This window comes from Pinus tabuliformis, chromosome 8 (assembly GCF_031772625.1).
Source record: "Pinus tabuliformis cultivar Carrire ecotype Pingquan chromosome 8, CPIR1, whole genome shotgun sequence".
Classification (NCBI taxonomy): domain Eukaryota; kingdom Viridiplantae; phylum Streptophyta; class Pinopsida; order Pinales; family Pinaceae; genus Pinus; species Pinus tabuliformis.
Genome location: NC_142294.1, coordinates 667,311,642 through 667,324,432, shown reverse-complemented (window position 1 = coordinate 667,324,432; position 12,791 = coordinate 667,311,642). Strand labels below are relative to the sequence as shown.

The 12,791-nt window shown below is 39.5% G+C and overlaps 1 protein-coding gene across 1 annotated transcript; it reads right to left on the bottom strand.

Annotated features, from left to right (window-relative positions):
- Positions 1-749: 749 nt before the first annotated feature.
- Positions 750-1,454, bottom strand: LOC149237338 (uncharacterized). The gene has a single exon (XM_089369238.1). The coding sequence runs from the start codon at positions 1,452-1,454 to the stop codon at positions 750-752; it is 705 nt and encodes a 234-aa protein (XP_089225364.1).
- Between the last annotated feature and the right edge of the window lie 11,337 nt (positions 1,455-12,791).

The window sequence follows — 12,791 nt, the reverse complement described above, 5'->3', positions numbered from 1 at the left end:
TGCATATATTCCCTTGACACGATATGATATAGGCTGATAAATATGCGTCTTTTATTTTATTTTTTCTTTTTACATAAAATAATTTTGTTGGTCACATTAAGTCACAATTAAATGATTACTATAATACGATGTGTAAAATGCACTCCATCAAACTCTGATGATTTTCTAAGCTTATAGTTATTCTTGTATACACTTTAATTATAGAAATTATTAATTTTATTTTTAATTATTTTTTATTAAATGTAGAAATGATTACTTATGGGGCATATAATATACGATGGCAGGTGCACTATTAAGACACTTCATGTTGAAAAGGTCAATGGTCAAAATTTCATTGGAAAATTTTAATCCGTGCTAAGAGTTTGTGTGGCCCAAGTTGGGTGCGGTTTTTGGGTGATTTTGAAAACATAAATTATTGTAGGTCACGGTTACTCAAGCCAAAAGTTATGTGCGCCAGTCATCTCAGGATTAACATTTTTTTTTCCCCTGGGAAAAAGTCGTAATTTCTATTAAGTTGAGAAATTACATTTTGCACATGCCGAAGCATTCAAGAAGAGGCAGCAGTGCCTATCGAGTTCTGTCTGTAAACTGTTTAATCAAAAATAAACATCATTCTCCACGCAGGGAGCTGTCCAAAATAGATACTGTAAAGTATAACAAAATTTGTGTCTGATGCTCTTCGCAGAGAGCCATATAGATCTATAAATATTTACAGCAAAATTACAAAATTATGAAACTGTAAATGGGCCTTAGCGCCCGATTTCCATCTGGTCATCGAAGGGCCTATGGTAATACTGGTAGAATGACCCTTCTCTCACCTCCTGAATCAGCCAATTGTCTCCTTGCCTGTGCGCTGCCTCTTTGGAGAGATGGTCAGCTTCAGTGTTTTGTTCCCTGTAGATATGAAGACAAGTAAATGAGTCAAAAGAAGTTATCAGCCTCTTTGCCTCATCAAGAATGTGCCTTAATGTAAATGCATGACAATGTGATGCACCAGACAGCCAATTGCATACAATTTTGGAATCACCAAATAACTGGAGATGTCTACAGTTTTTAAGAATGGCAAAATGAATGAGGTGTTTTGCAGTGCATAGTTCAGAGAAGTTATTGGTTCCTCTGCCAAGATTGATTTGTATCTTATAGCTGTGTGATTCATTAAGGTGAAGTATGGCTCCACCCCCACACCCCACCTCCTGGGCTGAACCATCAAAAAATCCCCAAGGTTTTGATTTGTCAATTTCCAGTTGTCTCAATATGCGGATAGGACCAGTATGTTCTTCGTCCGGGATTAAGTTATACTCTGCAATGGTATGAAGAAGGATAGATTGCCAGTGAGGGACCTTCAGGTTGAATATGGCCTGGTTCCGGGCAATCCAGATAGCCCAGCAAGCAAGAGGCGGTAAATTAATAGCTTTCCCCGAATGTTCTGAATTCCAGTTTTCCCATGCTTCCATAATACTGCTTCCATGCCAATGTTTCAGATGCGAGAAATGAGAGGTGAGGTCATTCCAGAAGCGAACAGTGATCCTGCAGGTCAGAAATAGATGTAATGTGCTTTCTTCGTCCTGGTGGCAGAGGTGGCACCGGAATGGTCCGTGGTAGGAGCGCTTCATCAAATTAGTGCCTGTGGGTACTTTGTCGAAAATGATATTCCACAAGAGCAGTCTAGTACGCGGGGCAGACTTGAGTTTCCATAATGACCTCCAAGTTGGCTGAATGACGGGAGGTATGTGAGTCTCCATGAGCTTTAAATAGCCGAGTTCGGGGTATAATATCCATGTTTAGAAAAAGCCCAAATGATTTCGTCGGGGCCATCTGTAAGTCTGATGTGGGCTTGAGAAAGTGCATCCGTAAATACAGTCCATTCATCGTGCCATGGCGCCGGAATGTCAAGTGCTTGAGCACTGGTCCAAGCTTGATGAAGAAATGATGAGTTGGCCTGATCCCCAATGTGCATGATGTGAGTAATGCCCCTGTCATTAAGGTGTTGGATGATGCCTGCAGAGAGTCTGTGAGTATTTCCACATCCAACCCAGGGATCCAGGCCAATACGTACAGCATTTCCAGCCTTGATGCGCCAAGTTAAACTTTCTCGGAGTAAAGGAAGGGTACCAATGACAGCTTTCCAGATGGAGGATATGTTATGATGCACTCTTCGTTCACTACATATCCAGTCCATCACATTCATAGGCCATATGTATTTTGCGCTTGCAACTTTGGTCCAGAGACTTTCTGAGGTGAGTAGCTGCCAACCAAGTTTGGCAGCCAGAGCTCTAGAGAAGAGGTCAAGTCGCTTGATGCCCCATCCCCCCCAGCGCTTAGGTCTTGCAATAGTGTCCCATTTCACCCATGCAAATATCCTACCCGGCTGGTGACCCTTCCAAAGAAACCTGCTACAAATATGCTGTAATCTGTTGAGAATACCCTTCGGTATCCAAGTCAGGGCCATCCAGTAAACTGGAGTGGCCTCAATCACTGCCTTGATAAGAATGAGCCTGCCTGCACGGGAAAGATAACGGTGATACCAAACTTGTAATCTCTTTTCCACTTTGGCAATCAGCCACAACCAGTCAGCGATCCTGTAACCATTAGGCTTCAATCGGAAGCCAAGATATTTAATACCATCTGCCAGGGTCAGGTTATTATAAGGAAATCGCTGATTTGCAAATGCAACTTCATTGACAGAGCATCCATATGAGGTGATGGAGGATTTCTGTACATTGATCATCATTCCAGTAGCATGTTGAAAAAGATGAAATGAGTTATGGAGGGTGGTAGAGTCTCCAATGCCGCCATTGAGAAAGATAAGGATATCGTCAACAAAAAGAAGGTGTGTGAGGATGAGATGATCAGTAATCTTGATACCAGTAAGTAGTTGTCTATCACGAGCAGAAGAAAGTATTCTACTCAGCCCTTCCATGATGAGTAAAAACAACAGGGGGGAGAGAGGGCAACCCTGTCTAAGTCCTCTCTCAGAAGTAAAGAAGGAGGAGGCTTCCCCATTTAGAAGTACACTGTAAGAGACATCAGTGATACAGCTCATGGTCCATTTGATGAACTCATAGGGGAAGCCCAGATGAGTAAGCAGCAGTCTCAGGTAAAGCCAATTGGTACGATCAAATGCTTTGGAAAGATCGACCTTTAGGATCATACCTTTCTGTTTTTTGATATGCATGGTATGCAGCAGTTCTTGAGCGGAAGCGATGGCCTCATGGATCTGGCGATGGTGAAGGAATGCAAACTGTTCTGCAGAGATGTGCTGAGAAAGTATAGGCTTGAGTCGGTTGGCAATGGTTTTAGCAATGATCTTGTAAAGGCAATTGCAGAGTGATATAGGCCGGAAGTCATCAAAAGTGCAAGGGGCGCTTGACTTGGGAATAAGAGCTATGAAGGTAGATTTAATGGCAGAGGAAATGCGGCCTCTTTTTCTGCTATCTTCAACTACATTCAGGAGGTCTTGTCCTATGAGATCAAAGAAAGCAAGATAGAATTCTATAGTCCATCCGTCAGGTCCAGGACTCTTGTCTTTCTTGAACCATTTCAATGTAGCTTCTAATTCTGCCATCGTCACTTCCTTCTGCAGTTCATCTGCATCTTCCTGCTCAATGTATCTGGGAAAAAGTTCGGCCACTCTCATAATTTCCATGATATTTGCCTGTGCAGGTGCTCTATAGATGCCTCTGAAATGTTCGGTGGCTAATCTGGTCAGGTTCCGTTGTGAAGTGACAGAGTCCCCTTGTGCATTCCTTAGTTCCCAGATAGTATTGATTACTTTGCGCCCATTTGCAAACTTATGATAAAATTTAGTGTTTGCATCTCCTTCAGTGAGCCATATAGCTCTGCTTCTGAGTCTCCATCCTTCTTCTCTTTCTTTCAGAATTTGAGTGCGCTTAGCAATCAGGGCAGTGTAATTCTCCTTACAAGCCGCTGAGGGGAAAGTCCCATCAGAGGATTCCTCAAATTCAGCAATGACCTTTTCAGCTTCCTTGAGAATTAAATTATCCTGAATTCGCTTGTGGTGAGCCCAATTCTTGGTGAGTTGCTTAAGTTCCTTGAGTTTCCTCACGAAACCCTCTGAGATATCCTCATCATCTCTGATAGCGTTGGTTCGCCAAAAGTTATGCACCAGATGTATAAATGAGGGATCTTGTAGCCAAGCTGCATTGAACTTATAGGGGCTCTTAATCTTGTGGGCAATATCTTCAGCTTCTAAGAAGATAGGACGGTGATCAGATATGCCCCCTGTGCCAACCCATTGCCGGACTCTGGGAAGTACATTGACTAGGGCTTCCTTAATGAGGAATCTATCTAACCGCCTAGCAAGGCTCTGATCACCACTCCTGTTATTGGTCCATGTGTATTGGAGCTTGGCAGACGGTATGTCGACCCAGTGATGGTCCTCCAGTAAGCTGGAAATAGTATCAGAAAGAGAGTCGATCTGAGCAGAGTGTCCCCATGATTCACTATAACCAATAGAGAAGTTAAGGTCCCCTCCAAGTATAATATTGTCTGCCTGAAACAGCTCCGAAGTAAGAAGGTTACTCCAATAATTAGCTCGGTCAGAACAGGGACCATATACATTGATTATCCTGATGTCATTAACAGCTGTATGAGTGCAGATGTCCATTCCAATAAACCCTCTTCCTCCAAAAGTGTTCTTGATCTCCACAACTTTATTATTGACCCCAATTGCCAAACCCCCTGATCTTCCAGACGCATCCAAAGCATGGAAGGTCCAGGAAGGAAGCCAGCCAGAGAGAGTTCGAATGAGGGGGTCAGCAAGACAGAGAGTCTCTTGAAGGAAAACGAAGTCCATCTGTGATGTAAGGAGAAGTCTCCTGAGGGCTAGTTTTTTGGCTGAACTAGCAAACCCCCGGCAGTTGAAAGACAAAAATTTCATTAGGGAATGGGTGCAGGGCCATTCCTCGCTCTAAGGGCCCGAATGATGGTTTGCTGTCGCCCCAGGGCGACCTCAGAGTCAGCAGTGTGTCTAGCCTTGGATATACGGGAGGGTCTGCCCCTGGAGGCCTTGTGTAATGGAGTTTGACTGAGATCAAATCCAACAGCATCAGGTCCTCGGTCTTTAGAGCGGGGCCGGAGGGAGTAGCGGGGCGGAGATGGAGAAGTGATTCGAGAGGGGGAGGCCAGCGACGAAGAGATTCTGGAAGGAGGAGCCACCGGTGAGGGCTGTGGAATGGTGCATGAGAGAGAGGAATGCGAGTGATTATGTATGGGATGGGGCGCATGTGGAGAAGAAGGATATATTGAAATGCCAGGTGCAGGTGCAGATAAATGAGAAGATATGCCCAAAGTCATACATGAAGTAGGATTGGACAGAGAAAAGTAAGGTGACTTACCCGAAAGCGTCAGATCCTCTTGTCCAATGGTCGTCTGCAGATCAGACGAGACCGGCTGCGGTTCAGAGGGTACCCCTGCATCTCCATCAGTTCCAGCTTTCTCAGGTTCTTCCTCGATCGGAGGGGGTACCGGTGCCTCAGTGTTCTGATCAGGCTGGTTCTCAGGTTGGGTGTCCCGCGGATGAGGAGCTGCATCTTCAGAGCCGAATGTACCAGATTTCTTGAGGAGTGGGCAGTCTCTGAATAGGTGGCCCACCTTGTGGCAACGGCGACATCTATATGGAACTCCTTCATAATCGATGATCTGCCTGCGTTCAGTATCCCTCCATTGGATCGTAATGTATTCCAGCAGGCCCCCTCTCGTGTCCAGATTAATGAGAATCCTGGCGTATGCCATCATTCCAGTCTGCAGATAGGATTTATCATATCCCATATAAACACCGATAGCATTCCCAATCCTCTTAAAGATGTCCTCTGACCAGTACTGGAGTGGTAGACCAGGTAGCCTAATCCATACTGGTCCAATGCCAATTTGCTCCGTCTCAGGGTCGAAGAGAGGAGTCCATCTTTTCAGAAGCACTGGTGCATGGTCAAAATGCCAGAATGATGAGAGTACCCAGTTAGTATGGTCTGCATGCGCGAAACAGAGTGCGAACCATCCCCGCACGAAGGTCTGCACAAATGGGATATCAACCAGATGGTGACCCCAAACATCCGCTGCCCACTGCTTCAATCGTGCAGCCGAGTAACTACGGCCACGGATGCGACCGACCAAGACACGGTCCGCAAAATCCATGGTCTCACCCCAACGAATGTCTTCTTCTAACCGGAGAAAAACGTCCTCCTCCCTGGATTTAAAACACTTATATTTCCGCTTAGGGCCCCTGGGGGGGGGATGACGAAGGGGATGGGTAGGCAGAGGCGGGTTCTCCGACTGTAAATCCGGGTGCCGAGTCGGATGGGGGTGACCAAGTGGGTCAGAAGATGATGGTGCTCCAGTGAGAGGAGGAACTACGGTAAAACTGCCAGACGAGATCTCGAAAGAGACAGGGATGCCAATGGAAGGTCCCGGGAGGGAAGGGTTGTGGTAATGAAGGGGGATAGAGTTCGAAACCAGGGGAAATGAACCAGGGTTAGGGTTTATACCGCTCGAAACAAACCCTAGGTTAGCCGGAGAGTGCGGGGGAGTGGTAAGAGCGGGCCAGGAAGGCGGGTCGTCCGGGAGAATAACAGGAGGAATTGAATGCGGTTCAGAGAACGGAAACGGCGGAAATGGAGCAGAATAATCCGAGCTGTACATACCTCCAGATGCCTCAAGGGGGGTGCGCCAAATGGAGACCCCTTCCAATGGGTCCGCGGAGTAATCGACGGCTTCAATGTCTTCCATTGCCAGCTGCTCCTAGGATCTGCAGACACCTCGAAACGGAAAGTAGCCGGGGGAAAACGACAGTTGAGAAGAGGCCGTCCCGAGCAGTAGAGGATGTTCCGTCGCAGTTACGCCGTTAGTCGTGATGCGGGCTCAGACCACCATGAAGTTACCAGCAGGTGAAACGGCGAAGCGGTTAGGGTAAACCGTCACAGCGGAGAGCGGAACGGAGACGGGAAGGTGGTTCATGCACGGTCTGCAGGTTCCAGGAAGACCTAACCATATCCCTTGCAAACCCTAGATCGTCCGTACTCCATCTCCACTGTGAGTCTCAGAGGCGTGATAGTTATTGCATCTCAGGATTAACATTACTTAAGAAATGTAAAAAATATGTAGAAATCATTAAAATCATTATTTATTTTTAATACTTTTCAATTGATATTTCCTATGTGAGTTATATGAAGTAGTTAGAAATGAGGTTATGACATGTTTTTTCTAGTTAGAAACTCATAAAATATTGGGTTGATAATGGGACAAGTGGAGGAAGTGATTGCTAGGAGGCAGATAAAATTTATACCACTTAGGTTGAGTATGAGCTTGGTTTAATTGAATTATAACATAATGTTTAGTACTAAAAGATGATGGTTCCAAGGAAATTGTGGGAAAATTGTGATGCTTGGTGTTATACCCAGAGTAACAACCCATTTTCATAAATGATGATTGGTAGTAGCATGAGGTAAGATATGTTCATAGCATCACAAAATAACTTAATCCATATGATAGGTAAATAGCGTGTGTATTTTGAGTAAAATGTCGAGGTAGAGGTTAATTACAACTATTTGTGGGAGGATAAGGGAGGTATATTGATGCTATACTATTCCAATCATGATAAATACTTTTTTCATATTTTGGTTTCTTGCTTGCTATTAGGACTCTAGTTTTTTTCATATACACTTGGAAGTTGATAGTTTGAGAGTTCCAAGGCATGGAAATTTGGGCTAGAATGATGGTAACTAAATCCAAATTTACCAATTGAGTTAGTTGCATATATCTTCTAGTTACTAGGGTCTATGAAGTCACACAATGTCAAAGAGAAGTTCTAAGGGTGAAGAATAAAGGAGAAGTAATATGTGCAACACTTCTTTAGGGAAGAATTCCAGTACTTCATATGGCCTTCTAGAGCTAAAAGGGAGATGATTGAAGTAAAGGAATTCATCCATTCGATGCTCCCAAAGTCTATCAAGGATGAAATGGAATAGCTTGATGATAGGATGAAAGAGAAGAGGCAAAACTATCATTAGAATAACTCAAGGAAGAAATGGTGGGTTGGATTGAGGACATAGGATTATTTAGGACATGGGACATTAATATTTTCTGAATAATGGAAGCTTGCTAGATATTAAAGGCAATGATAGCCTCGGCGATGGAGTAGGGGAATAATCGCATGAAAAAATCTTGTACAAAATTGAACAATTGGATGGGAAATAAGATTTATATGTTAGTTTGTGATTAGCATAAATTTGTGGTTACTCGAATGAATGATGATGAAACCCCTAGTTGTGAAAAAATCCCTGATGGTTTTGCTACAATTCAATATGCATTGATGAAGACCCATCCTTTAACCATAGTGTAGGAAGAAAACAATGGGATCAACTAGTGAACAAACCAACCACTCAAAGATATAATTTTAACTCCTATTTGAGGTTGAATGCAATTTAGATTTTCTATTGGAGCTAGATATTTATTACTAGTGGTAAATAAGATGGGTCTATTACAATATAAAGAAATTTATTATTTTTCTCCATTAAAAATGGAATTTGTATTTTTTAGCAAGCTACTTCCATAAATAAATATAATAATTTTATCTGTATAATATAAAGTTCTAATTAAATTTAAATTAAAAACAACAACAATATTAAAATTATATATATATATATATATATATATATATATATATAAAGTTATTTTAAATTATATTATTGTAAAAATACTTTTATCCTTAAAATATACTCAAAATATAAACAAGTACCTTTTCTTTTATTAAAAATATAAAAGATTGAAATGAGTCAAGAATCGAAAATATCAAAGATAGAAATGAGAATAGTTCAGCGTAGGTGATTCACTACAAACTATTGAAGATAATATAATATAAAAGATTGAAATGAGTAAAGAATTTAAATATAAAAGATAGAAATGAGAATAGTTCACCGTAGGTGATTCATTACAAAATATTGAAGACCATATCAATTACTTAATTAGGTAGGAACGAGATATGTTTCATTATAAAATTTAAAAAGAAATAGGAGAAATAGGTTTCATTATCAAAGGAGCCAAAAAAAAGTAGTGTATATATTTCTAAAAATTTTATTTGTTTATTTATTATTTTTTTATTCTAATATTTTTTAATAAATTTTGATTTTTTTGGGACAACGATGAGTACTCATTATATTATTTTTTCTCTTCGTTGTGGAAAAATATACATTTTAGCTACAATTTGAATTTGTGCATGGGTTTTAATATTGTCATTTATAGAATGATAAGCCAAACCTAGTTGTTTATGATCACTATCAAAGGATACAACAGATAGAATACTCTTATTTAGCTTACGAGAATATATACGACAAAATTGAGATAGTGAGATTACATAGAAAAAACCATTCATTGCAATTGAAAGCTAAGTATTAGGATCAACAAGGTGATTTAAATCAATGCCCGAATTTTGGACTTCAGAAGGGTTGCTCGATTCTTCTAGAAGGGAGGTCGACTTTGTCACCTGAAGTTGGAGGTCTTCAATCATGGTGTGGACTATTCCAACGTTATCCTAAAGCTTGGAAACTTGCTTACTTTTGGCATCTCTAGTCTCATAATTTTCATAAGCCACCACCCTTTATCGATACAACAAGTCCTCAATGTTTGAGAGCTCAACTTTAATCTCTGCAAGCTCATGTGCATGTTGTACACAAACAACCATAGTTGAGGGGGTAAAAAAACTCTATTGGTGACCCATTGATTGGCACTATACCTCCTTTTCCACCACCCATCCTGAGCATGGACATCTGCTACCACAGGATCTTGAATTCATCCCCTTAGAGTGTCATTGAATTGCAAAGCACAATACGAAAGTGGAGCACTAGTGGGGCCCTTGGAAAATTAAATCCCATGAAGCATGCAAGACTAGGTTGGAGCATTGACCAAAAGGGAGAATGCATACCTGGTCCCAAAGGAAGACTACATTCCCACACCCCATAGAGGCTTCTATATTCTTCTCACAAGGTAGAGGAAACCCAATCCAACCTGAATTGTAAATCACAAGTAGAATGGGAGGTTTCAAAAATATTAAATGCAATTTATAACAGTTTCCCTGCACATAGAATTCGAAGCCACCATGATCCCAATACCACATAATCATTTTACTAAGAGGAGAGAGAGAGGTCGTTATTTGTAGGTAGGAGCTCAAGAAATTGGGGTTGTCTAGTCTGGGCCATTACGAGTAAATCCAACATGAAGGGAGAAAGGGCTCACATGGTTACCAGCTTTGAATTCCTGCAATAAACCTTGAATCATGAAACCGTCATGGAGACTCCCACACTTAGTTGCATTATTGACCCAAGATGTGTCACGTGGAGGGGATAGTGGAGGTCACTCGACAGGACAGTGGGGAGGTGTGTCATCATTCCAACGAGCGAGGAAGGAAATGGTGAGCGGATGTTATGGACATATGGGGAGTGACTAGCAGTGAAAGGATCAGAGGCGATATTCCATATGTGCCAAGGATAAAGGGGTATATGGGGGGCGCACATGAAGGGATCAATCATGGGGAAGGGTTAGGGAATAAGGTGGAGACTAAGGACTCCATTAATTTCCAAGGCTTCTTTAGTTAATCTGCATGCTTTATTTTCCATCAAGTTTGCCTCTAGATTGATGCTTCAAAGTATGTATTAGGCTTGTGAGATTTCAAAGGAAATAAGTATGCTTTGAACATGAAGGAGATTTCAGCTTAGGTGATTGTTTTGAACAAAGGAAGAATTTATTAGATGTCTCATAATTAGGTAGGATTCACCCATAATTGTAATGTTTTTAACTTGCCTCTTGTGGGCTAGAACGAATCACATATATAGGCTATAAACTTTTTCTTGATTATTGGTCTTGATACCAAGTCCATAGGCATACTTATCCACTATTATTCCATCAGGATTAAAGAGAATCCCTCCCCCTCCCGCCACCCAATAAATTTTGATCTTATAAGTCAATAATGTTTTAATTTTTTTCGTAGTTTCTACTAATCTTGTTGTTTTTTTTTCTTTCTTTAAGTACTTGTTTTAAATGGTTTTTTATTTACTTTTACTTTTTTTTCTTTTAATAAAAATTTTAAACAAATAAGATTTAATTTCTTACTTTGACTTATTATTTAAATTTGTTTTTTAGTTATTTTTTTAATAATGTCTTTTTTTTTGTTATTATTACTTAAAATTATATGTGAATCACTATTTTTGAAAAAAATAAAATATTATGATCTCTAGATATAAAATTCATAAAAGTTGTTATTTTTTCAACATTTTTTTGTGTATTTCTTTCCATAAAAATCCTTTATTTGACATGTCATTTTTAGCGAAAAGGTTCCAAAATGTATATATTCTTAAATATGTCTATATGAAAAATGTATATTTTTTTTCAAGTATTTCAAATTATTATCTTTTTAATGACAATTATTTTATGTGGATTGAAGTATTAATTAATGATACGTAAATATATAAAACAAATCATAACTTCAAAATTTTAATTTTATTATTTTTGAAAACTTTGCAAAAGAATAAATGATTTCATTACAAATAATAATAATTAAAAAACTCAAACTTGAAAAATCATTTCAAAGCAAGCATGCCAGGAAGAAAAACGAAAAGAAGAAGAAGAAGAAGACAACTTGAAAAATGGTTAAGTAATAAACATATAAAAAATGCATACGTAAGACATAAAAAAATTAAAGCATCAAAAATATTCCTCGAAAAAAAAAAAAAAAAATTGATGCTTCTCAAAATCCGCATGAAAATCAACAACATTTTAAAATAATTATCCACACTTAGTAATATCATAAAATTTAAAGTGTCAAAAATAAGACCAGAAAAGAAAGGGGTTGATGTTGAATCAACACTTTTCAAGGTTGGCATGAAAATCGCTGATATTTAAAAAAAATAGGCGTACTCAATACATAAGAAGATTTAAAGTATCAAAAATATGCTCCAAAAAAAGGGTGTTTTTTGAATCAACACTTTTAAAATGAGATGATTTTTCTCTACCTCTAAAAAAGTGAGAACTTGCTCATGTTCCTATTTGGTTGTTAACTTTGTTCGGCATGAAAAATAAGCTATAAAGTAACATGATCAAAAGTCCTTAGATGAAAAAATCAAGGAGCCACATGACTCAAAGGAGAGCCATGCCAAAGAGTCCAAACTAGAAAAAACTATTGCTACAATCAATCTATATCACCATCTACTCCAATTTTAAAGAAAAAGGTCATCAAGGAAAGGAAATTCACATCAACAAACTAGTTATGCACAAAAATTATTCCAAAAAGGAAACCATTTTAGGGGCACATGGAGGTATGAAAGAAAAGCATGGAGTTATCAAATTAACATAGCAAGGAATAATCAAATTCTATATCAAGGTGGAAAGGAACCAATTGGACCCTATGTTCACATTTCAATTGGATGGATGGATGCTCAAGTTTTGTACCGACAAGGAAAATTTCTTAGTCAGTCATATTATGAGGATTCTTCCCATGTTTCAAGGACGAAACATGCAAATGGTGTTGGAATGTAGTATACACATGGGGGTACCTAGAAAGGTACTCTAAATTAATAATAATAGTTGAATGATTGTATATTATTATGTATTGAGACTATTTATAGTAAATAAGACCCATGTAAAAGTGAGAAATCAATAAATGTAATAAGGCTTACTTGACGATTCCACCTACCAGAAAGTTCCTCCTCTAGAATGATCCCAAGATGATAGAGACAGTTATAAAATGATGATCTCAACTGGGGCACATAAAAAAAACCACATAAAAA